At 37.2% G+C, this 22827-nt stretch overlaps 1 protein-coding gene across 1 annotated transcript in view; it reads left to right on the top strand.

Moving 5' to 3' along the window:
• Window positions 1-22827, top strand: part of LOC115212235 — a 323796-nt gene that overhangs the window by 5593 nt on the left and 295376 nt on the right. Inside the window, exons 2-6 of the mRNA XM_036502985.1 lie at window positions 2538-2540; window positions 6869-6989; window positions 9074-9130; window positions 14483-14613; window positions 18844-18946. Of these exons, the coding sequence (XP_036358878.1) occupies window positions 6885-6989; window positions 9074-9130; window positions 14483-14613; window positions 18844-18946 (396 nt within the window). The 5' untranslated portion in view covers window positions 2538-2540; window positions 6869-6884. The remainder of the gene's footprint in view (window positions 1-2537; window positions 2541-6868; window positions 6990-9073; window positions 9131-14482; window positions 14614-18843; window positions 18947-22827) is intronic.

Below are 22827 nucleotides of genomic sequence, written 5' to 3'. Positions count from 1 at the left end.
AATTAACCCATTCGTGCCGAAATTTTTCTATTGAAAGAAATTGCCTGAGAGTTCATAGATTTTGGGATAATATATATACTTTCAACCGGGAACAAAAAAAATTAGCCAGCCTGGTTGGGGTGTTAACAAGTGTGTGGAAAACGAATATGAAAAACTAAATGCGCGCTGACGACCCGGGCGGTGGGGGGGGGGCTGACTTTCGGAAAATTCACAAGATCTGATTTTTCAGTCATAACTTCGGGTAAAATGTATATATATATTGATTTTTTTTTTTTTTTTACGGAATCCCACATTTTTGGTTATGGAGGATCTCATTCTGAAAAAAAAAAGTTTCAAAAATCGCATTTTCGAAATTTCAATTCCCCACCCCCTTCATTTCTCACTTTTCCCGAATTTTTTTTTTTTTTTTTTTTCTTTTTCTTTTGGATTAACTGGTGCTAGAGTGAGCCATATAGTGACCACTCTCTTATATTTATTTTGTAAAAATATAATATATTATAAAATATTATAATAATCCAGGTTTCTCGGAGCACTAGGCCACTTGGTGTTGAATGGATATACTATTAAATTAGTATCTAATTCTCTCACCCTTATTAATTAATTATATATATATATATATATATATATATATATATGGTCCCTTTGCATACTGAATACTTGGTGAAATTGATTAATTAATTAATTTTACCCTCAATTGTTGAAATTATATATATATATATATATATATCTTATAATTTTGAAAATTGAAGGGTAGGTTGGGCAAGATGTTAGTGGTGCTATTATTAAGTTAGACCTGGCCTGGGCTTATACTTGCCGAAACATATTTAAGTTAGATCTAAGTAAGGGCAATGGTGGTGGCCTAATGAGTGTGTAACGGATATCACAAGTAGAAGCAGAGTTGTGTAAGTGGTAAGTGATAACTATAGAGTGGGAGTGGGGTGGTATCATTAATACAGCTCTTTCAGGGACACAGTCGCGCCTTCGCTCTCTCTGTCTCGCTTTCTTTCCTTCTGTCTCTCACTCTCTCTCATTCTCTGCTTGTCTCTCTCTCTGTCTTGCCTCTCTCGTCTCTCCCCACTCTCTCTCTAACATACATTCATAGACAGGCATTTGACTACGTTTAAACCGAAATTATCCGGAAATAACCGAAGTATTCCATTTTCTTCCCACCATTTGCGAGCAGACGATAAAAAGGTTATCGTCTGCTAAATTCTTCAGAGTCAAATCATTTCTCTTTTCACGAAGACGACGTTTGAAGTCAACATTGGAGGTGAAGTACCTTATTAATCTCGTTTTCATTATTTACGAAATTATAATCTCTCATTCATCTATCGAAAAGTTAGAAAGACAAATTTGTAAAGGAGAAATTGCTATCGCTTAACATCTTATCCCTTTTGCTGTTGTAATTTTTCCGTCACGTTTTGTTCATAAAACCCTGTAAAGTTTAAAGTGAAGGTGAAGTCTCTTCCTGAATTTACTGAAAAGATATTCAAGAGTTACATTAATATATTATTATTGTATTTCGGGACGGTCATTCTTTTTTTCTCTTTTTTGCCAAATAAACTCACGCACCATGTATGCCTTCTTCACTCATTTATTCCTGTTCTTATTCTAACTGATGTCCATTGTCCGGACAATGGACATGAGTTAGAATAAGAACAGGAATAAACGAATGAAGAAAGCATACATGGTGCGTGAGTTTATTTAGCCAAAAAAAAAAAAAAAGAGAGAAAAAAATTAATGACTACTGGAGATTTCACTTCGGGAATCTTAATAACACAAATCCGTAAACGTAGAATTAATTTATTGGGTTACCCGGAAAGTTCTTGCCGAATTATAGTAGCTTACCTTTCGACTTATTTTAGAACATGGAAGAAGATTTATGTTCCTACTAGCAGTATCGCCCGGCGTTGCTCGGGTTTGTAAGGGAAATAACTATATAAGCATTTTTAGAGAGTTACTTCCCTTATAGATGCCAATTCGGGCTTTCTTAGCCATTTCTGTTTTGGTGTCTTCAAGCCATGAAGTCGTTGTTCTAAAAGAACGCTGGTCTCCTTGACAACGCATTACGACGTTGATTTCTTTACACTCCCTTCCCCACAGCTTCACGAGGGAGGGAAGGGGGAGAAGCAAACAGGCGCAGCTGTGAGCGTGGACGCCAACTCCGCCGCCATTGACACACGAAAAATTATGCATTAAAATGGAATAAAAAATGATGTTAAATTATTTTTAAAATCGTAGACTCATCGTTGACGCGCGCTAATAGCCAGACGGGCTCGATATTAATCACGACTATAAGATACCCGAATTTGGTTAAACTGCACCGCAAAATGTGGGAGGAGTTAGGAATCAAAATCGAAGGGGACAGACACTCACACAACTACAGTTTTATATATATAGATATAGATAACTTCGTGGAAGAAGATTTATGTTCCTATAACTTGTGTTAATTCTGTTACCCAACATGGTTGAGTCCATAAATAGGATTTGACTACACCTCCATTTAGAGCACAGTTTAAGCTATCTTTTCGTGGAAGAAGGTTTATGTTCCTATGACCTGTGTTAATTCTGTAACCCTTGAAAATAGAAGATAAGAAAGGGATATGTTTTGACTTTTTTTTTACGGAATTTCGTGTTTTTGGTTATAGAAGATCCGATTCTTAAAAAAAAAAGAAGTTATTCAAAAATCGCATTTTCGAAATTTCATTATGTTATCTCAGTTTTGTGAGATTTGGCTGTTATTTCTAGCATGTGGAAGGCCTCAGGGTATACCTTTTTTTTCTTTCCTTGTTGAAAAATTGAAATTTTACAAACAATTGTTTTTCAGAATCGTAATCTTCGTATTTTTTTATGTATTTCGCAAAAGAAAAAGAAAAAAAAAAAAAAAAAAAAAATTCGGGAAAAGTGAGAAATGAAGGGGGTGGGGAATTGAAATTTCGAAAATGCGATTTTTGAAACTTTTTTTTTTCAGAATGAGATCCTCCATAACCAAAAATGTGGGATTCCGTAAAAAAAAAAAAAAAAATCAATATATATATACATTTTACCCGAAGTTATGACTGAAAAATCAGATCTTGTGAATTTTCCGAAAGTCAGCCCCCCCCCCCACCGCCCGGGGTCGTCAGCGCGCATTTAGTTTTTCATATTCGTTTTCCACACACTTGTTAACACCCCAACCAGGCTGGCTAATTTTTTTTGTTCCCGGTTGAAGGTATATATATTATCCCAAAATCTATGAACTCTCAGGCAATTTCTTTCAATAGAAAAATTTCGGCACGAATGGGTTAATTTGGAAATTAATACAATCGTTCATTGATTTTCAAAAAATAGTGCGCGTTTGTATGCGCAGGCACATGAAGAACTTAAAGACATCCTGAATTATCTCCCTTGCATAGTATGTATTGTATTAAAGAGTTGTCGAACCAAAAGAACACAAAACGATATATTGCACCACTCCAAATATCCAAGAGGAGAATTTGTCTCATCTACAGAAAATTAAGGCATTCCTACTAATGTGTGCTCTCTCTACGACTTTGTTTCCTCATACCCTCCAGAAAAATTGATATTCATCAAAGAAATGCCCGCTTCAGATGGTGTAGATTCCAATTATATTGGAATTTGTGAAAAAGTTTTTCTAATAATAATGATAATAATAATAATAATAATGATGGATAATAATAATAATAATGATAATAGTAATAATAATAATAATAATGAAATTATTGTATACAGTGCTCAGGTGCACCACAAATTGTTAAAAATGCGTATAAAGAATATGCTGTTATGTACAAAGGCCTGGAAAGCGAACAGTGTATGAGTCAGATACATGCTTGCATGTGTATGGAGGGAAGAAAATCAGGTCTAGTGTTGGCGAATCTCAGGAAGCATGGAAGTTTTGAAAGATGCAGTGCTCCAACAACTAACAGCTGATGCCAGCAGTTTGTTCCATGCTTCAGCAACTCTTAGCATGAAAAAATATTTCCGAAAGTCATAGGAGCTGTGCTGTTTTCTGACTTTATAAACATGTCCACAGGTGTTAGACAGATGGGGTTTGAAAAGGTGCTCAGAGTTATTGTTTGTAAAATGGTTAATAATTTTATGGGTGTCTGCCAAGTCAGCTGCCAGATGTCGGAGTTTCAATGTATCCATGCCCAGGGAAGTAAGGCGTTCAGAATATGGCAAATGCCTGATGGAGGGTATTCTCTTGGTTGCACGCTGCTGAATGGCTTCCAAACGATTAATATCCTGGGCAAGATAGGGGTTCCAGACTGCTGATGCAAATTCCAAGTGAGGTCGCACCATAGCTATATAAAGCCGTAGATAGATAGCCAGAGAGTGGCTCACAAAGGACTTGGTGAGTGATGTCAAGACACTCTCAGCTTTCTTGGCAATTTTAGCAATGTGTTTTGTCCAATGCAAATTGCTGTCGACAATAATGCCCAGGTCACATTCACAAGAAGACTTTTTGAGATTAGTACTTGGAGGGAGTTAGTAGACGCTGGGCTTTTTCCTCCCAAAATGTATGGTGGTACATTTGTTCTGTAAGGAGGAAAAGGGGTTTCGGAAAATTTACAGCTGTTGGCATTGTTTCCTCATATCTTTCAGAAAAGTGTGTGTTTTTTTCATGAAATTTTCTACAAATACTTTTCAGATTGTGTAAATTACAATGATTACCTTTACATTCTGAGTTCAAATCCTGATTTTATTATTCATTATATTAGTTTTACAAAATTATAAAAAAGCCAAAACAATTCACCACATTGGGTTGAAAAGTTGGGGGTGCTTGGAAACCTCACTAATGGCTATCGAGGCACGGCAGCATGCTTGCAGTGTTGCTGTCGGTGATGGCGAAGCTGATGCGCCGGAACAGTCAAGCGCTCTCACAAGCCTCACCAGTTACCTCTGCAAAGCGAGTTGCCAGTGAAGAGAGGAATCTTGCAGTTAGTGGTCTAACCCCACCAAACATCTCGAATGCCACAGGATGGAAAATGTAGTTAGCTGACAGATCGTGGTATTTCATGATTTTGTTCTGTTCAGCTACAGAAGCTGTGGATCTCGGCTTGACCACAGCATCCAGGATGTGAGAAGAAGCAAAGGAGTAGCTAACAGTGACATCCCAAACAAAGCATCTGCCTTGCGACCATAATTATATCAGAATTTGATGTGAAAAGTAAAACTGTGTGAACACACACACACGCTGACACACATTACAAATTTTTTGAAATTTCAAGTCTTATTTTGTAGATGTATGTGACCTGTGTCAGTATGCATGTGTACGAACCCACCAAACTTTCTTTTTTCCATTAAATTCCAATATAATTGTAATCTACACATTCTTGAAGGTATTTATAGGAAATTTCATAAAATATTATCCATTTTTCTGAAAGTTATGAGTAAAGAAAGCCATCTCGTTTGAATTTTCTGAAATTCCTCATCCCACCCCAGAAAAGTTTCCACCACATATTACAATATAATCAGAATCTACACCATCTGAAGCATATTTGTAGAAAATTTCATTAAAAATATTCATTTTTCTGGAAGTTACAAGGCAACAAAATCGGTATGGGAGAACACACATCTGTAGAAATGCAAAATTAATCTGCATGTAAAATAAAAGTGATTTTCCATACATGTTCCATCTAATTTTTGTTGACATTGAGGTGTGTTATATTATTGGAAACAGAACCAGTGGAATGTTTCTAAAGATAAATTAGGCTTCATATGAAAATCAATGTTATTGTGTTTATCATTTGTTTTTTAGAAAATATTTTCCAATGTCTGCATGAAAGAACATTGCTGTAAAAGTAAAAAGATTATTTCTATGAGAGAAAGTGGCATCAGTGTAAGTTATCTGATGAATTCTAGTGCACTTGAGCACTGTATACAATAAATGCAGGAGTGGTTGGTAAGCACTTGCTTACAAATTCCAAACCAAAGAAAAACAGAAGCATGAGTGAAGAAATAAAGAAAAAGGAGATAAAGAGGAAGAAAGAAAAAACATGAATTCAATACTGAGTGCTTCAGTTGGTTGCACATCACAAGGTTCAGTGGAACTTACTGAAGCAAGTCAACATACAGCATTACAACAGGTGATGACAAGGTTAAGACATTGGAATAGCCAAACACCCTCATGGGCATTACCTGGCACCTCAGTAAGGTGAGCCTCCAATGATGACAAGAGCTTTTTTGTTAGCAGCCTAGCTCTTCCAAACATCTCAAACTCCACAGGCTGGAAGAAATGATTCACTGACAAGTTCTGATACTTAAAGATTTTGTTCTGTTCACCTACAGAAACAGTGACCCTCCCATTTACCACATCATCCAGGATGTGAGAGGGAGCAAAAGATCCACAGACTGTGATATCCCAGATGAGACACCTACCTCTTACATAGGGACAAAGTAGAAGACCATTTGGTCTCTTCCCATCACTTCTGGATAATACTGCTAGCTCCAGAACTGAGGGGATATTAACCTGAGCCAGAGCCTGCTTAATGATTAGGTCGATGCATTTATTTCTGAAAAAGCCAAGCTTGAGGGAGATACTGTTTGTACCAGCCCTGATAGGGAGCTGAAGCTAGTAGGAGTTGGTTTAAATGTTTAAAAAAATTTGTTGAAAGGTAAGTGGATGAATCTGGGTTTTATTGTGTATGTATAATTATATATGTTCCTTTATGTACATTAACATTGAATTTTTTTTGCCAAAGACTTTAATTTTTAATTTTAATTTTTGATTTATAACATCATTGTTCATCAAACTATATTCTACATCAACATTAATCTGCCATTTAAAAAATAAAAATTTAACACTAATTTCTTTATTTCTCAGAATTAAATAGCTGTATTATGTCTCTTTATTAATTGTCCACAGCAAACACTGGAACAAGATGGGGTTTAACAAAGCTCTGGTTGTTAAACGGTTCTCAATAGACAATTGGATTGATTATGGTCGAGCTAAATATTATTTGGAGAAAAACGATTATGATATTAAAGTAAGTCACTTTTCATTTTATTTGTCTACTACTGCAGTCTTACTTGTTAGGCTAACAAGCTTGCTTTTGATTTATGTATATATGTGTGTTTATGCTGAATCACTTTTATGTCATGTAGTCTAACAGTTTGTCAAATAGAGATCAGAGTGGATGAATTTATTATACATTTTGAAATGTTTCACTGTCTCAACTAGACAAATGTCTGAATTTATGGATTGATTAATGAAAGGAACTTGTAAAATGTTCTTGTTAAGAAATACAATTACATTGCAATCCACTTTTTCTTTATTGACATTTCTAACAATAAGCCCTGCTATCTTAATTAATTAAACATCTCTCATGTGCCCATATATAAGTAAACTCATTCATTTTGTAACTATGTCTAATTGCTCACAAAAGTTATGACTATCATCATCATCGTCATTTAACATCTGCTTTCCTGGTGGCATGTGTTAGACGGTTTGACTGAAAACTGGTAAGCTGGTGGGCTGCACCAGTTTCCAATCTGATTTGGCAAGGTTTCTATGGTTGGATGCCCTTCCTAATGCCAACCACTCCAAAAGTGTAGTGAGTGTATTTTACATGCCACCGGCCTGACACTGACATCAGCCATGCATATGATTTCACTTGGTTTGACAGGTTTTCACAGGCACAGCATATCATCCAATAATTGAAGGGTGCTTTGCATATCACCCACCGAATGAAGGGTGCTTACTATCAGTCAGTTATTGTACAATATTGGCACTCTGTCAGTTGTGATGATGAGTGTGCCAGTTGATCCGATCAACATGACAGTCTGCTCATAGAATTAATGTGCAACTGGTTGAGTACTCAAATCTGGCCCTTTGAAATACAGGTACTACTTATTTCTGACAGCTGAGTGAAGTGGAGCAACATAAAGTGTCTTGCTGAATGACACATCATGCTGCTGGGAATTAAACTTAGATCTTTTGATTGTAAGCCAGATACTCTAACCACTGAGCCACGTGTCTTCACCATTATATAATACATTTTATATAATCAATATGACAATATCATTATCTCCTATAAGGTGGCGAGCTAGGCGAAATGCTTAGCAGTATTTTATCTGTCTTTATGTTCTGAGTTCAAATTCCACCAAGGTCGACTTTGCCTTTTATCCTTTCAGGGTTGATAAATTAAGCACCAGTTGCATACTAGGGTCAATCTAATCAACTGGCACCCTCCCCAAAAACTTCGGGCCTTGTGCCTAGAATAGAAAAGAATATCATTATCTTCTATGTTTTCAAAAGTATATGATTTGTCAACCATTTTTTATTGAAATAATTGTAAATGGTACAATTAGTGTAATACCAATTCTATCCTTTATTTGTTATGCACAATCCATGACTGAAAGTCATCTTCTGGGTTTCCAGATCCTTTCTTGCATACTCTGTATGTGTGTATGTGTGTGTGTAAGGGGGGGGCACACACGTGTGTGTGTGTCTTTGTATCTGTGTTTGTTCCCCCCCCCACTTGTAAACCAATGTCAGCATGTTTATGTCCCCATAACTTAATGGTTCGGCAAAAGAGACTAATAAGATAAGCACCAAGTTTAAAAGAAAAGTTCTGGGGTTGATTAAAATTGTTCAAGGTAGTACCCCAGCATGGCCACAGTCTGATTAATGAAACAAGTAAAAGATAGATTATATAACCTGATACATGAATGTAAGTGATACTATAAACATATACAGATGCCTCTTATCTGGCAGTCTTGGGACCGGAGATGATCCAGATTTATAAATTTTCCGAATTTCTGGATGCAGGCTAACTATATACTGAAAATATAAAATAAACAACAAAAAGTAAAGAACAAAATTGTATAACATATACAAATTAATACATTTATAAAGCAGGGTCTTTTTGATCTCTATTAAGCCATTTGAAAGCTAGAGAAACCAAAATAAAGTGACCATGTGGCAAACTACTACAGCCCCTGAAATTCAAAGCCAGCCAGTTTAAAAAATAACTGGATTTCTGGATTCTAGATAAAAGGTCTGGTACCTGTGTAACTAATACAAGAAAAATAAATGTTGGTATAATAATTTTATTTTATTTTTCCATAGGCTGCTACCGAACAATTCAATAAAGAACTTGTTCAGGATGAGAATGCAAAAGACTTGGTAGGTAGCTTTTTATTTAGTTATATTTCTTATATTAGTTATATGTATTACATTTTTATGTTATTATAGAAAAACACTGATAAACTTACAAAAGAATTAAGGCATGAAATTCTTAATAGACAATAAGCAATAGCTAACATTGTAATGAAGATTATTTATTGAGCAGGCTTGGATGAACTGAGTCAATGACACTGATTGCATATATATACATGTATTAGTTGTATTTGTTTTATTCTTCTCAGAATGATGAAACTGAAATTGGTGATTCAGTGGGCACAGTTGATGGCAGAAATGGTAGGTAACAGAAAAAATGTTGGTTGGTGTTAGAAGTGTTGATTGCTAAAAGGAAATCTTGTTGATAGTAGAAATGATGGTCGATGCCAGGCACACTGTTCAATACCAGAAATGTTGGTTGAGAGCAGATGCATTAGCTGAAGGTAGAAAGTGTAATTCAGGCAACAAAGAACCATTCAGTTTCTATTTATTTACATTTTCTTTTGTTGAGATCAAATTCCATCTTCACCTTTCATTCATTTGAGATTTATAAATGAAATGCCGTGATTGATTGAATTAACTATCCTCTGTCTGAATAACAGTATTTTTGTGCTAAGAAATTATTAATGAAGCTGACAGTTAAATAGGTGACCATATTCTGAAATTATACATAATCGTTGTTACTGTCATCATCATCATCATCATTTAACATCTGTTGTCTACATTGGCATGGGTTGGATGGCTTGCAGGGTCTGGTAAGCTGGAAAGCTGCACCAGACCCCAGTCTGATTTGGCATGGTTTTCTATGGCTGGATGCCCTTCCTAACGCCAACCACCCCGAGAGTGTAATGGGTGCTTTTACGTGCCATTTGCATGACACCAGGGTTCTTTTACGTGCTACTGGCATCGATACCAATTTGCGTGACATTGGTATCTGCCACAACTGCAATTTTGATTGGCTTGATGGATCTTCTTCTCAAGCATGACATAATGTCAAAGGTCTTGGTCATTGCTTCTGTGAGGCCCAACACTTGAAAGGAACTCAGCCACTTCACCTCTGTGAGGCCCAGCTCTTGAAAGGTACTCAGCCACTTTGCCTCAATTATTAATAATATATTTGTTGATGTTAAGGTGGTGAGCTGCCAGAATTGTTAGCATGCCAAGCAAAATGCTCAGCAGCATTTCATCTGTCTTTATGTTCTGAGTTCAAATTCCAGCGAAGGTCAACTTTGCCTTTCATCCTTTCAGTATTGATAAAATAAGTACCAGTGGAGTACTGGGGTTGATGTAATTGATTTACCCACTCCCTCGAAATTACTGGCCTTGTGCCAGAAGTTTGAAACCAATATATTAGTTGTTGTAGCATTGCTGGATTGCTTCATGAAAACATGTACAGCATTGTTATTGTTGTCATCACCATAAGCACCCTCTTTAGTTCTTCGTTGTCTTCTTCATCCCCTTCATAACCATAATAAACATTATTATAATCATTCTCTTGCACACCACATCTGATGCTTCTTATGTCCAGCATTTCTCTCAAGGTGCTTACCCTCTGTCGTGCGCGCACACTGACATTACACATCCAGCGGATCATGCTAGCTTCATTCCTTTCAAGTCTACGCATGTCCTCTGCAGTCACAGCCCATGTTTCACTACCGTGAAGCATGGCAGTTCGCACACATGCGTCATACAATCTACCTTTCACTTTGAGCGAGAGACCCTTTGTCGCCAGTAGGGGTAGGAGCTTTCTGAACTTTGCCCAGGCTATTCGTATTCTACATAAAAAGCACCATCCGAATGTGGCCATTGGCAGCGCCGCCTTGACTGGCTTCTGTGCCGGTGGCACATGAAAAGCACCATCCAAACGTGGCCGATGCCAGCACCGCCTCGACTGGCTTCTGTGTCGGTGGCACATAAAAAGCACCATCCAAACGTGGCCGTTGCCAGCGCCGCCTTGGCTGGCTTCTGTGCCGGTGGCACGTTAAAAGCACCAACCGATCGTGGCCAATGCCAGATTCCCCTGGCACCTGTGCAGGTGGCACATAAAAAGCACCCACTACACTCGTGGAGTGGTTGGCGTTAGGAAGGGCATCCATCTGTAGAAACACTGCCAGATCAGACTGGAGCCTGGTGCAGCCCCTGGCTTCCCAGACCCCGGTCGAACCATCCAACCCGTGCTAGCGCGGAAAACGGACGCTAAACGATGATGATGATGATGATTCCCACCTCAATCTTACTACTTTTCTAACCAAATCAAATATTCTTCTGTCGGAGTTTTCAGTTTGTTTAAGAACCTTTTAGATCTGATGTAGTGATTTTCGTTTGTTTTTTCTGAAAAGTTGACCTTTCCTTGTCATATAAGACTTATATCTGATGTCTTCGTAGACAACATTTCTGACCGTTCCTTCTGACACATGGAGATCTTTTGCAATTGACCTGATGGACTGTCTGAGATTGTAATCAATGGTTCGTTAAACTTGCTGGATAAATTCAAGTGTTTTGATGATTTCAGAGCATTTAGAATGCTTTTTATGCTTTGATACTGCTGATATATTTCCATCTTCAATCTCTAACTCCTTACAAACTCTGTAGATAAAATATCTGGCAACTTTTAAAAATCAAGATGTTTCTAAATCGCTATGCTCAGCCTTTATAACCGCAATAACAGCATGCCTCTTCATTTGTAAAGTAAGCTGAGGGTCTGCCATTATTATTTTCTGAAACAAAGATTATACAGAGTTAGCAAAAAATGCAGCAGCAATGACCTGAACAAGGTACGTCCTCAAATAACTTATGCACCCTGTATGTATGTGTGTGTGTGTGTGTGTATATATATACACACATATACATATATATATATATACACACGCACACATATATATACATATATGTTTGTGTGTCTGTGTTTGTTCCCCCACCATTGCCTGACAACTGATGTTGGTGTGTTTATGTCCCTGTAACTTAGCAGTTTGACAAAAGAGACCAATAGAATAAGTACTAGGCTTACAAACAACAAGTTCTGGGGCCAATTTGTTTGACTGAAACCAGTAAAAGTATACGAATATGACCATGTAAGTAATGCAATCAAAGATAGAAAGACAGGTAATGGTGTATTTGCATATTTCATGGGTTTTTGATTTTTCTTCTGCACCACATCATCATCATCGTTTAACATCTGCTTTCCATGCTGGCATAGGTTAGATGGTTTGACTGAGGACTGGCAAGCTAGGAGGCTGCACCAGGCTACAGTCTGATCTAGCAAGGTTTCTACATCTGCATGCTCTCCCTAATGCCAACCACTCCAATAGTGTAGTGGGTGCTTTTTACTTGCCACCAGCACAGGAGCCAGTCAGGCATTACTGGCATCGACCATGTTTACATGGTGCTTTTTACATTCCACTGCCACAAGAGGCAGTCATATGGCACTGGCATCAACCACACTCAAACAATCCATTAACCATCCACAAATACATTGCTTAACTAGCCACCAAATATAGCAGTATAACTTAATTGGAGGTATCAGTTTTTACATAATAAACACATTCCTGGCAGCTAACTCATTTACCTTAATTATTCGTATGGACACCATTATATACTAGCATATATACTTGATAGTATATTACAGTTGTATAATGAAAAATGGTGTCCCTCCCAGCATATGTACTCATATGAAATGTAGCAAATTCTCAAAAAATAAATGTTTCCTTCTTGAGTCATGCCAGGCTTCTGAGGGCCAGTTTCCTGGTTTCAATGGTGTATATATTCACCACCTGGACGGGATGCTGGTCTGTTGTAGTATTACTCATTTTTGTCAACTGAATGGACTCGAGCAACGTGAAATGAAATGTTTGGCTCAAGAACGCAACATGTCACCTGGTCTAGGAATTGAAATCTCAATCTTATGTTCATGAGTCAAACATCCTAACCACTAAGGCATGCGCAAAGTGATATGAATTAAGCTGTCATGAAGAGGAGATATCCGATATATGAGGCATCTACTGAAAAACCTTAGAAATGCTTTATATTTTCTCTTCTTCATGGCAAACTAAATTATATGAATAGTAAGGTTCAAGCAGTAAGAGAAGAGATTTTAATCAACTGAAATTACAAACTTAATGAGAACAATGGGTTTGATGGTTAAATTTGGTTAAGAAAGGCAGGATAAGTAATTCCAGAATTTAATGAATTAAGATTAGAATGGAATGAGAGGTAAACACTATTGAAACTATGGACAGGTTTCAGCATTACCATACCTCTTTAGCAAAGTATTCTTAGTTTTCTAGAGCTAAGATGACTGAATATAGAGTTATAGTGAATAGATACTGGTTGGCATGACAACTTAAAATAATGATTGAGGAGAAAATGGCTAGGGACTCCTGCTAAATGGAAAGCAAATAGTAAAGTGGATACTAGCATAATATAGTTTTAATTCATCATAATCATCATCATTGTTTAACATCCGCTTTCCATGCTGGCATGGGTTGGACGATTTGACTGAGGACTGGCGAGCCAGATGGCTGCACCAGGCTCCAATCTGATCTGGCAGTTTCTTCAGCTGGATGCCCTTCCTAACGCAAACCACTCTGAGAGTGTAGTGGGTGCTTTTACGTGCCACGGGCATGAGGACCAGTGAGTCAAGAAATTGTAATAAATGGAAGTTAAACCCATAGTGAAGAGAACAAAATCATTAGCTTCATTGTCATCATCATTGTCGTCGTCATCACCATTGTTATCATCATTGTCGTCGTCATCACCATTGTCATTATCATTAAGCATCTATTTTCCATGCTGGCATGGGTTGGATGGTCTGAGAGGAGCTGACCAGCCAGAATGCTGTACCAGGCTCCAATTATCTGTTTTGGCATGGTTTCTGTGGCTGGATGCTCTTCTTAATGCCAACCACTTTACAGTGGTCTGGGTGCTTTTTATGTGGCAATATGAGTACTTTATATGCAGAACCATCACCAGTGCTTTTTATATAAAATGAGCACCAGTGATTTTTACGTGGCACACCAGTGCTTTTTACATGGAGCCAGCACCAGTACTTTTCATGTGGCACCATCACCAGTGCTTTTTATGTGACACCATCACCAGTGCTTTTTATGTGGCACCATCACCAGTGCTTTTTGTATGGCACCAGCACCAGTGCTTTTTACATGGCACTAGCATGGATGCTTTTAACATGGCATCAGTATGGATGCTTTATTCATCGAACCAGCATAAGTGTTTTATACATGACATCATTAGCCTAATGATTATTTTCGTTGAACATTTTACATTTGTTGTAGGCAGAAGCAGGCAATCATCAATTTTCTTCGATTATTCTGTTTAACTTGTGTAATGCATATTGTTTTGTAGACTTTGTCCAGACACTTGAGAATAGTCAAGCATACATCTAAAGAGTCTGAGGAACACATTCTTATGCCTGGGGAGTGCGTTTCTGTTGAAGGTGATAATGAAATAATCCTTTTAAAAGAAGGAGATGAAGGGTGAGTATTATTTTCTGAATGTTTCAGTGAGATATTAGAATGGACTGGTAATCACTCATGAAAAGAAAAACTGGAGGTCCCCATAGCTTCAATGGATTGTGATATACCAAAACACACAATGAAGCAAGTAAACAAACTGAATTTCATAGTAAAGCGGGGGTGGGGATGAAAAAATATAGTGGGATCAAATATTTCAGTAGTTAGCTATGTGGAGAAGGGAAAATGAAGGCAGTGATACAAAGCAGTATTTTGAAGAAGCTAGGAATTATATTATGGCAGTATTAAATGGACTTGTGGGCTGTTGTTGTTATTGTTGGCTGGTATGAGGTAAATGACTGATTAAATGAAAATATATTCCTTGGGTTGCATGAAGAAATAACTGAACAACACCTGTAAACATTAAGCAGATTTTATTGCACATAGTGTTTTAACTGTGTTGGTTTTTTACAAATACTAACATCATCAGCATCATCATTGTTTAACGCCTACCTTGAATGGGTTGGATGGTTTAATAGGAGCTGGCCTGGCAGAAAACTACACTAAACTTCTGTGTGTGTTTTGGCTGGTTTTTAAGGCTGGATGCCCTTTCTGACATCAACCACCCCACATAGTTGACTGTGTGCTTTTTATATGGCACTAGCACAGGCAAGGTCAGCTTTGTGGCATTGTTTTTACAGCTGGATCCCTTCCAAATGCCAACCACTTTACAGTGTGGACTGGATACTTTTTACAGGACACCAACACTAGCAGGATCTCCAAGTAACTTGCAAGACAAAGAATTTTGGGGAGGGAAGGAGTAATTGGAGGAAGTGATCTTATATCAGATGCTAAAAGTTTTTAAGAAGAAGGGTGTCTTGCTGTAGATGAGGTACATGGTTACCCAATCAGAGAGAGAGAGAGAAAGAGAGTTAACAAGAATGAGGACAAAAGTAGGTGTGCTGCTGTAAAGGAGATACATGATTAGGGAAGAGTAAGAGAAGGAGAGAAAGAGAATGATCAAGAATGAGGGCAGAAACACGTGTACTGCTGTAGAGGGAATATGTGGTTATCCAACCAGAGGGAAAAGTGAGGGAAAGACAGAGAGAGTGGAAGACAGCAAGTGTGCAAGAGAATGCACAGGAGAGGGGTGGTGGCAAAGTGCCAGGTATACTCACAAGGAATGAGGATCAGAGCATAAGATGGGATGGTAGAGTAAAGAAGAGAGAGATAAATGGTGGAAAGTGCCTGGGCGTACCCTCAAGGTATGGAGGTCATAATGAGAGAGAATCCTTTTCTTGCCAACAGAGGTAGTAGCTCTCTGAACTCCCTCCATCCTATTCTTATTCTAGAAACAATACTTTCAGAGCTTCCTCCACCATTACTAATTTGATCACGTAGGTAACAGAAACTGTCTACTACCTCAAGATAGCCTCCTGAGCGTTTGAGAAAGTCTAAGTCCTATATGCTTTTAGTGCTTATTGTTCCTTGCATATCTGCCACATATGAAGGTGACTATCTGTTAATCTACTTGTGATTCCACTGCATCTGTTATGTGTCCCTAACTTACACTGGGTGCAGTAAATGGAATTATTTCCCACTCCTTTCCAACATATTGAGCAGAGCCATTTACCTAATGGAAAGAGAGAGTTTTATCTGCTCTGTTGCTAACAACAGCTTTGGTCTTTGCTAAGGTAACTTTAAGGCTCTTTGATTCCAAGTTTCGTTCCTGTACCTGTAATTTTTTCTCCAGTTCTGCTGCAGATTCTGCAATAATGGGAAGGTCATCAGCGTATAGTAGTTCCCATGGACATCCAGTTTTGAATTTTTCTGTTAGGGCCTGGAAGACTATGTTGAATAAGAGTGGACTAAGAACTGAGCCCTGGTGACCCACCTACTTGTACGCTAAATTCATCACTATTCATGGTGGATTCTCCTCCTTACTGACAGTACCACTGTACATAGCTTGATTGACTCTAACTCTAACCCTAACAAGCTGCTCCTCTACTCCTACCTTCCTTAGTGACCACCAGATAACAGAGTTAGGAACTCTGTCAAAAGCTTTCTCCAAGTCAATGAAAGCTAAGTACAACAGCTGACTTTTGGCCAGATACTTTTCCTGCAGCTGTCTCATTAGGGAGATGGCATTTGTGGTCCTCTTCCCAGGTACAAAACCAAACTGCATCTCAACAGTAATAATTAAATACTGGGAGAGACATACTGCTTGGAGATTATGACAAACTTACTGATTTAGCAATCTGTGACTGGCCCATCATAACTGGAAAATAATTGTGCTATATTCATGGCAATTAAAATTCTTGCCTTGGCTGGGTGTGGTAAGACTAGAGACACAACAGTGGCTGCCTCAACGTTCTGTAATTACTCCCAAAAACCCATTTTAACGGGCATAAGGAGAAGATTCCAAAAGATTGAATCATGCGGTCCTTGATGCTGATTGATTGCTTAATAGACCAATCATGTGAAACTACTGTGGTTTTATTGTGATATCAGTGTGGCTACCTAGCAGTTCAGTTTCAAATCTCTGCTACAAACTCTTCTTCTCTTTATAAATATATACTCATTTTCTAGTGTAACATTTAGTTACTTTTTGCTGTATTCAGCAGACAGGATGAACTTCCAGAAATTTTACGAGTTACCTTGGGTCTTCACATCAAAGTAAGGACCTAAGATTTTTGTAGGATAACCTTATAAATCTCAAACCTTGTATGTTCTACAGTTATGTAGGATTCATAATGCCATCATCATAATCATTTAACGTCTGCTTTCCATGCTGGCAGGAGTTGGACGGTTTGACTGAGGACTGGCAAGCCAGATGGCTGCACCAGACTCCAATCTGATCTAGTAGAGTTTCTACGGTTGGAAGCTCTTCCTAATTCCAACCACTCTGAGAGTATAGTGGGTGCTTTTACGTGCCACCAGCACGAGGGCCAGTCAGGTGGTACTGGTGACGGCCACGCTCAAATGGTGTTTTTTATGTGCCACCTGCACAGGAGCCAGTAAGGCCATGCTGGTAACGATCACACTTGAATGGTGCTTTTTATATGCCACCGGCACAGGAGCCAGTCAGCAGCCCTGGCAACGATCATGTTCGGATGGTGCTTTTAACATTCCACTGGCATGGGTGTCAGTCAGGTGGTGCTGTTATTGGCTATGTCTGTGAATTTGATTTTGATTGTGATTTCACTTGCCTCGATAGGTCTTTGCAAGCAATGCATAAGTAGGCTAGTTACACCGCTGGCATAGGTCATGGGTTATGGTGTCACTTAACTTGCTGGGTCTTCTCAAACACAGCATATTTCCAAAGGTCTTGGTCACTAGTCATTGCCTTTGTGAGGCTCAATGTTCGAAGGTTGTGCTTCACCTCCTCATTCCAGGTCTTCCTGGGTCTACCTCTTCCACAGATTCCCTCAACTGCTAGGGTGTGACACTTTTTCACACAGCTGTCCTCATCTATTCGTACCACATATGCTTAAAATTTATTATTCTGAAGAATACCTATTTATTTAAAAGAACATATTGTTGCTATTATGTTAAACTGTCATATGTTCAAATTTGACCAAATGCGTTTTTTTTTTTTTTTCAATATTTATTTTTGTTTGCAATAGCTAGTTCTTTTGGTCAAAATGTCATATCTCCAGCTACCTCAGATACCAATATATCAAAAATTGTGAATGTGTAGTACAACAGTTTTGCTATGGAATGGTGAAACTATTTTTTCATTTTCTGAAAAAGCAATGTTTTGGATTTACAGCAATTTTGCAAAATAGCAACGATATAGTCTTGCTAAATGAGTCAAAAACTATGGTTTAACACTTTACCATTCAGATTACTGTTAAATGTAATCCTTATTTATCTCTGTTGTTTTGAATGGGTCATGCATTATCTCAAAAGCTTCAAGATTTCAATGATGTAATTGTTTAGTCTTAGAATGACGTTGTTAGGTAGGTGTGAGAGGCCAGATCTGGCTAGTTTGAACATAAAGCAGGTAGAATATTTGGGCCACATATGGCTGGTTTAAATATTAAAAGGTTAAACATAGATATATTTTGGAATACTGACAAATTTTCTTTTATTGGTTTTCATACTATGTTTGATATTAAGAAAAATCTCTCTTGAAATAGAATGTTCATGTGTCAAAGTTTATTTTTCAGAAAACGTTTGTATAATTTTCCTGTGTGAAAAAAATTAAACTACAAATAATGTTATTTGATTTTTTTTTAAAATTAATTACAGGGATGACAAGGAAATGAAAATGGACGCCTTAATTGGAAAACTTCCAAGACTGGATGTGGGCAAAGCTAAGTTCTTTTTGGATAAATGTAATTGGAATTTACAGGTACTGTTGATATTTACCATGCTGATTATATATTCTGAATCGAGGTGAATTGTATAATGAAAAATAATGATGGAAAGTATGACAGTGTGGTTAAAAAGTCCTTTTCACAGATGTATTCTGGGTTCAATTCCACCCAGTCACACTTTGGGTCAGTAGCTTACACCAGGGGTCTTCAGTTGAACAATGATTTGTGAATGAAATTTGAGAAATGGAACCTGTGTGGAAGTCTGTTTTCTGTGTGTGTGTGTGTGTGTGTGTGTGTGATCTCTGTGTGTGAGTGAGTGAGTGTGTGTGTGTGTGCATATGTGATCCGGTATAAGTCAGTACCAATACTTTGTAGCATTTTTGTTCACAAATGATTCTAACTCAATTTGTTGTGGTATAAATAGGGGTTGATAAAATAGGTACCAGATTAAGTACTAAAATCAATGTCTTTATTTACATTGTTTTATACTGGCATGGATTGGATGGTTCACCACTCCTAGTGGATCCAGGGGACCATATCACACTTGAAGTTTTAATTTTTGGTTTGGATGTCCTTGCTTATGACAACCTCTTTACAGTGTGTGCTAGGTGTGTTTTATAATGTCACCAGCACTGGAGAGGTTTCACACATCACTGGCAAGACTAATGGATCCCCTTTGCCTGTTGAAATCAGAATTAATGTTGATGGTGTTTGAATCAGAATTAATATAGCATATGTAAACTATGTCAATAAGGAGGAAGCTGATGTCTGTGAGACTGCATGTTTTATCCAAAGAGGGTAGAATCTTCCAGTTCAATGAGAAATTTGTCCATGTGTTTACAGTTACTAAATATGTTGGAGCTGGAATTTACTAGGTTCATGGAGTTGTTGGATCTAAAAAGAATATGAGATTTTCAGCTACACAAAGCCTGCATCTCTTTGATCCATTTATATATAGCATTGATCACACCACCATGTTCCACTTGATTATGTGTGGTGTGTTGACCTTCAGTTCCCATATATGACTAGTTAACTTTGTAGCTTTATTCTTACATATATGCTGAAAAGGAAACCACTGGCTTTTGTATCTTTTTTTGAAATTTGTTTTACCTAAACCAACATGGTTGTGTGGTACAAAATTTGCTTCCCAACTACTTGGTTCCAGGTTCACTCACACTGCATTGCACCTTGAGCAAGTGTCTTCTACTATAGCCTCGGGCCAACCAAATCCTTATGAGTAGATTTGATAGATGAAAACTGAAAGAAGCCCATCGTATATATATATGCGTGTATGTGTGTGTGTGTTTGTGCTTGTCCACCACTTGACAACCAATGTTGGTGTGTTTATGTTCAAGTCATTTAGTAGATTGGCAAAAAAAAAAGGACCAATAGAATAAGTGCCAGGTTTGAAAAAATAATTCCTGGAGTCAATTCATTTGACTAAAAATTCTTCAAGGCAGTGCTCCAGCATGGCCAAAGTCAGATGATTGAAGCAAGTAAAAAAAAATAGTAATTTTTCTTTTGGAATTCCTTACTTTGGAGCACTACAGTGACTTTGGCTTCATAAACCACTGAGTTGGTCAAACATGTGTGATTGAGTAGGCAAGCTTCAGAGTCTCAAGAGAACTTGGAGTGAATTCTTGGTGTGACCTGCAAGTGATATGTTTTTCATACTTGGGAAGCATGTGAATGAAATTTTCTCTGAATGTCTATTAAAAATTTAATTTTCTTGTATTTATTGTTTACTAGGAAATGCCTTTCTATTAAAGTAAGGAATTTTTTACCTACATTAGTCATAACATTCAAAGAGAAAGTTTGTGGGTGTGTGGGGAGAACCATATTATTTTCCTGAGTGTATTTTATGTTTCATATTTTTAATTGAATGGTTGTAAGGCATCTTATCTTTGAAGCGATTGTTAGCCAGGATATTATATTATGGGTTGTTTTACAAATATTTCCTTAGAAAAGGAGAAATTAAACACCCTGTTATTGATGTTGGCTGTAATGTTTTGAAATGCTAAGTGGGGTGACAGGACTGTCTATGGATATACATGAGTTTCTCAGTTACTTTATGATAGACCTTATTAGAGAACAAGTTTAACTCTAGGGAATTATCTAAGAAATCAACTTCAGAGAGATTAGTGGTTACAGTAATTTTGAGGCCTAACTGGGTAAAAGTATATATGAAATTTTTCCTCATATAGAGTAGATAGTTGTTGACTTTAAGGAAAGAGAAAGTTGTTATAGATATTATAGTGGGGGCCACTTTATTAGGTCAGCAGCAAACAAATACATTGGTGCACCCGTGCACACACATGTACATAGAATTAAAAAAAAAAAATGTTGGAAGAAATGAAATTGTCAAGGAAAAAGGAAGAGGTCGAATATTTAGGAGTGATGGGAATCAGGTGGAGTTGTTAGGAAAGAGAAGAGAGGGAGATAAGCATAGAGAGTCGTCTTTAAGGGGAAATAATGGTTGTTAGGAATATAAGGTAAGGATAGGTAAAGATAATGATGTAGAGTAGGCACTGGCAAAGTTGGTTGTTTCTAACCTCACAGTAGATTTACACAGTCATGCACCCATACAAACACACATACACTGACTCCACATCTGTAGTATCAACATAAGTATATATGTGTACACAGAGGGTGTATTTATATATGCATGCTCACCCCAATATGCAAAGAGGAAAATATAAAGAGACCACAAAGTCATGGAAATATGTTAAAAGATAGTTAAAAATGTGTTATAAATTCACAGGGAATTATTGTGGAGGGCACTATCATTTGTACCTTAAGAATGTGTGGCATAACTTATGTTTACAATTAAGAATAAGGTCATTTTGCTTATTAATGCAGTTGCTGCATTACATAATAGATAAGACTTTTGCATTGCAAATATTGCATTTGTTGTAACTGCTGTACAGTTTGGCATTTATACTTTATACAACTGAGTTAGGTTTTTGGCTATGAATGAGCCCAGATAGATTCATGTAGCTTTCATATAATTAAAGTATCCTTGACTTGATGCGTAGCTAGCTGAGTATCCCTCCTTGAGTAATAATTACATATCTCTGAGAGTAACCTTATTAATCATAGGCAAGAAGTAGTGATACGCTGTAAGCTTTCCTATAATAAATCCTTCAGTAGGTTCCCTAGATAACTTTAATACTAAAGCGAGAGACACTGGTTGGGATGGGTATAATGCCTAAAGGTTAAATGTAAGTTACCTAATTTTTTATGTGTTTGGGTATGTGTTTTTTTTAATTTCCTTAAATTTTACAACCTTTTAAATTTCTTAAATTTTTATTTTATTTTATTGATTTACTTTGTTGTTGTTGTTGGTTCTGAGTTCAAATTCTGCTGAGGTCGACTTTACCTTTGATCCTTTTGGTGTTCATAAATCAAGTACCAGTTGAATATTGGGATCGATGTAATCGACTAGTCCCCTCCCCACAAATTTCAGGCCTTGTGCCTATAGTAGAAACATTTATTATTATTGTTATTGTTTTAGTATTACCTTTTATTTTGTAAAATTCTTTTAGTTCTGTGTTTTAATGTTAATTTTATAAATTTAAATTTTATTTTTTTTATCCATAATTGCTTTAATGGTTTAAATTTTAAAATTTCTTTAATTCAGTTTTAATTTGAAATTATATCTGACCTCCAATTTTATTTGGCTTTAAATAACTTAACTTGATTTTATCTTTATTTTCACCTCACATTTCTCCCTCTGTCTTTAATGTATATCCAAGCTCACCAAAGCTTTCTCAGCCTCCCCCTCACAATATGGTTACTGCTGATATTTCATTCATTTGCTAATACAATTCCCTCATTATGCATGATAGTACAAATGACCAAATATTCAAGATTTAAGTTGACCATGTGTGTAGATCACCCATATCAGATTTCATCT

The sequence above is a fragment of the Octopus sinensis genome, linkage group LG5 (genome assembly GCF_006345805.1).
Source record: "Octopus sinensis linkage group LG5, ASM634580v1, whole genome shotgun sequence".
Taxonomy (NCBI): Eukaryota; Metazoa; Mollusca; class Cephalopoda; order Octopoda; family Octopodidae; genus Octopus; species Octopus sinensis.
Note: the sequence above shows the minus strand (reverse complement) of the source record. Positions and strands in the feature narration are given on the sequence as shown.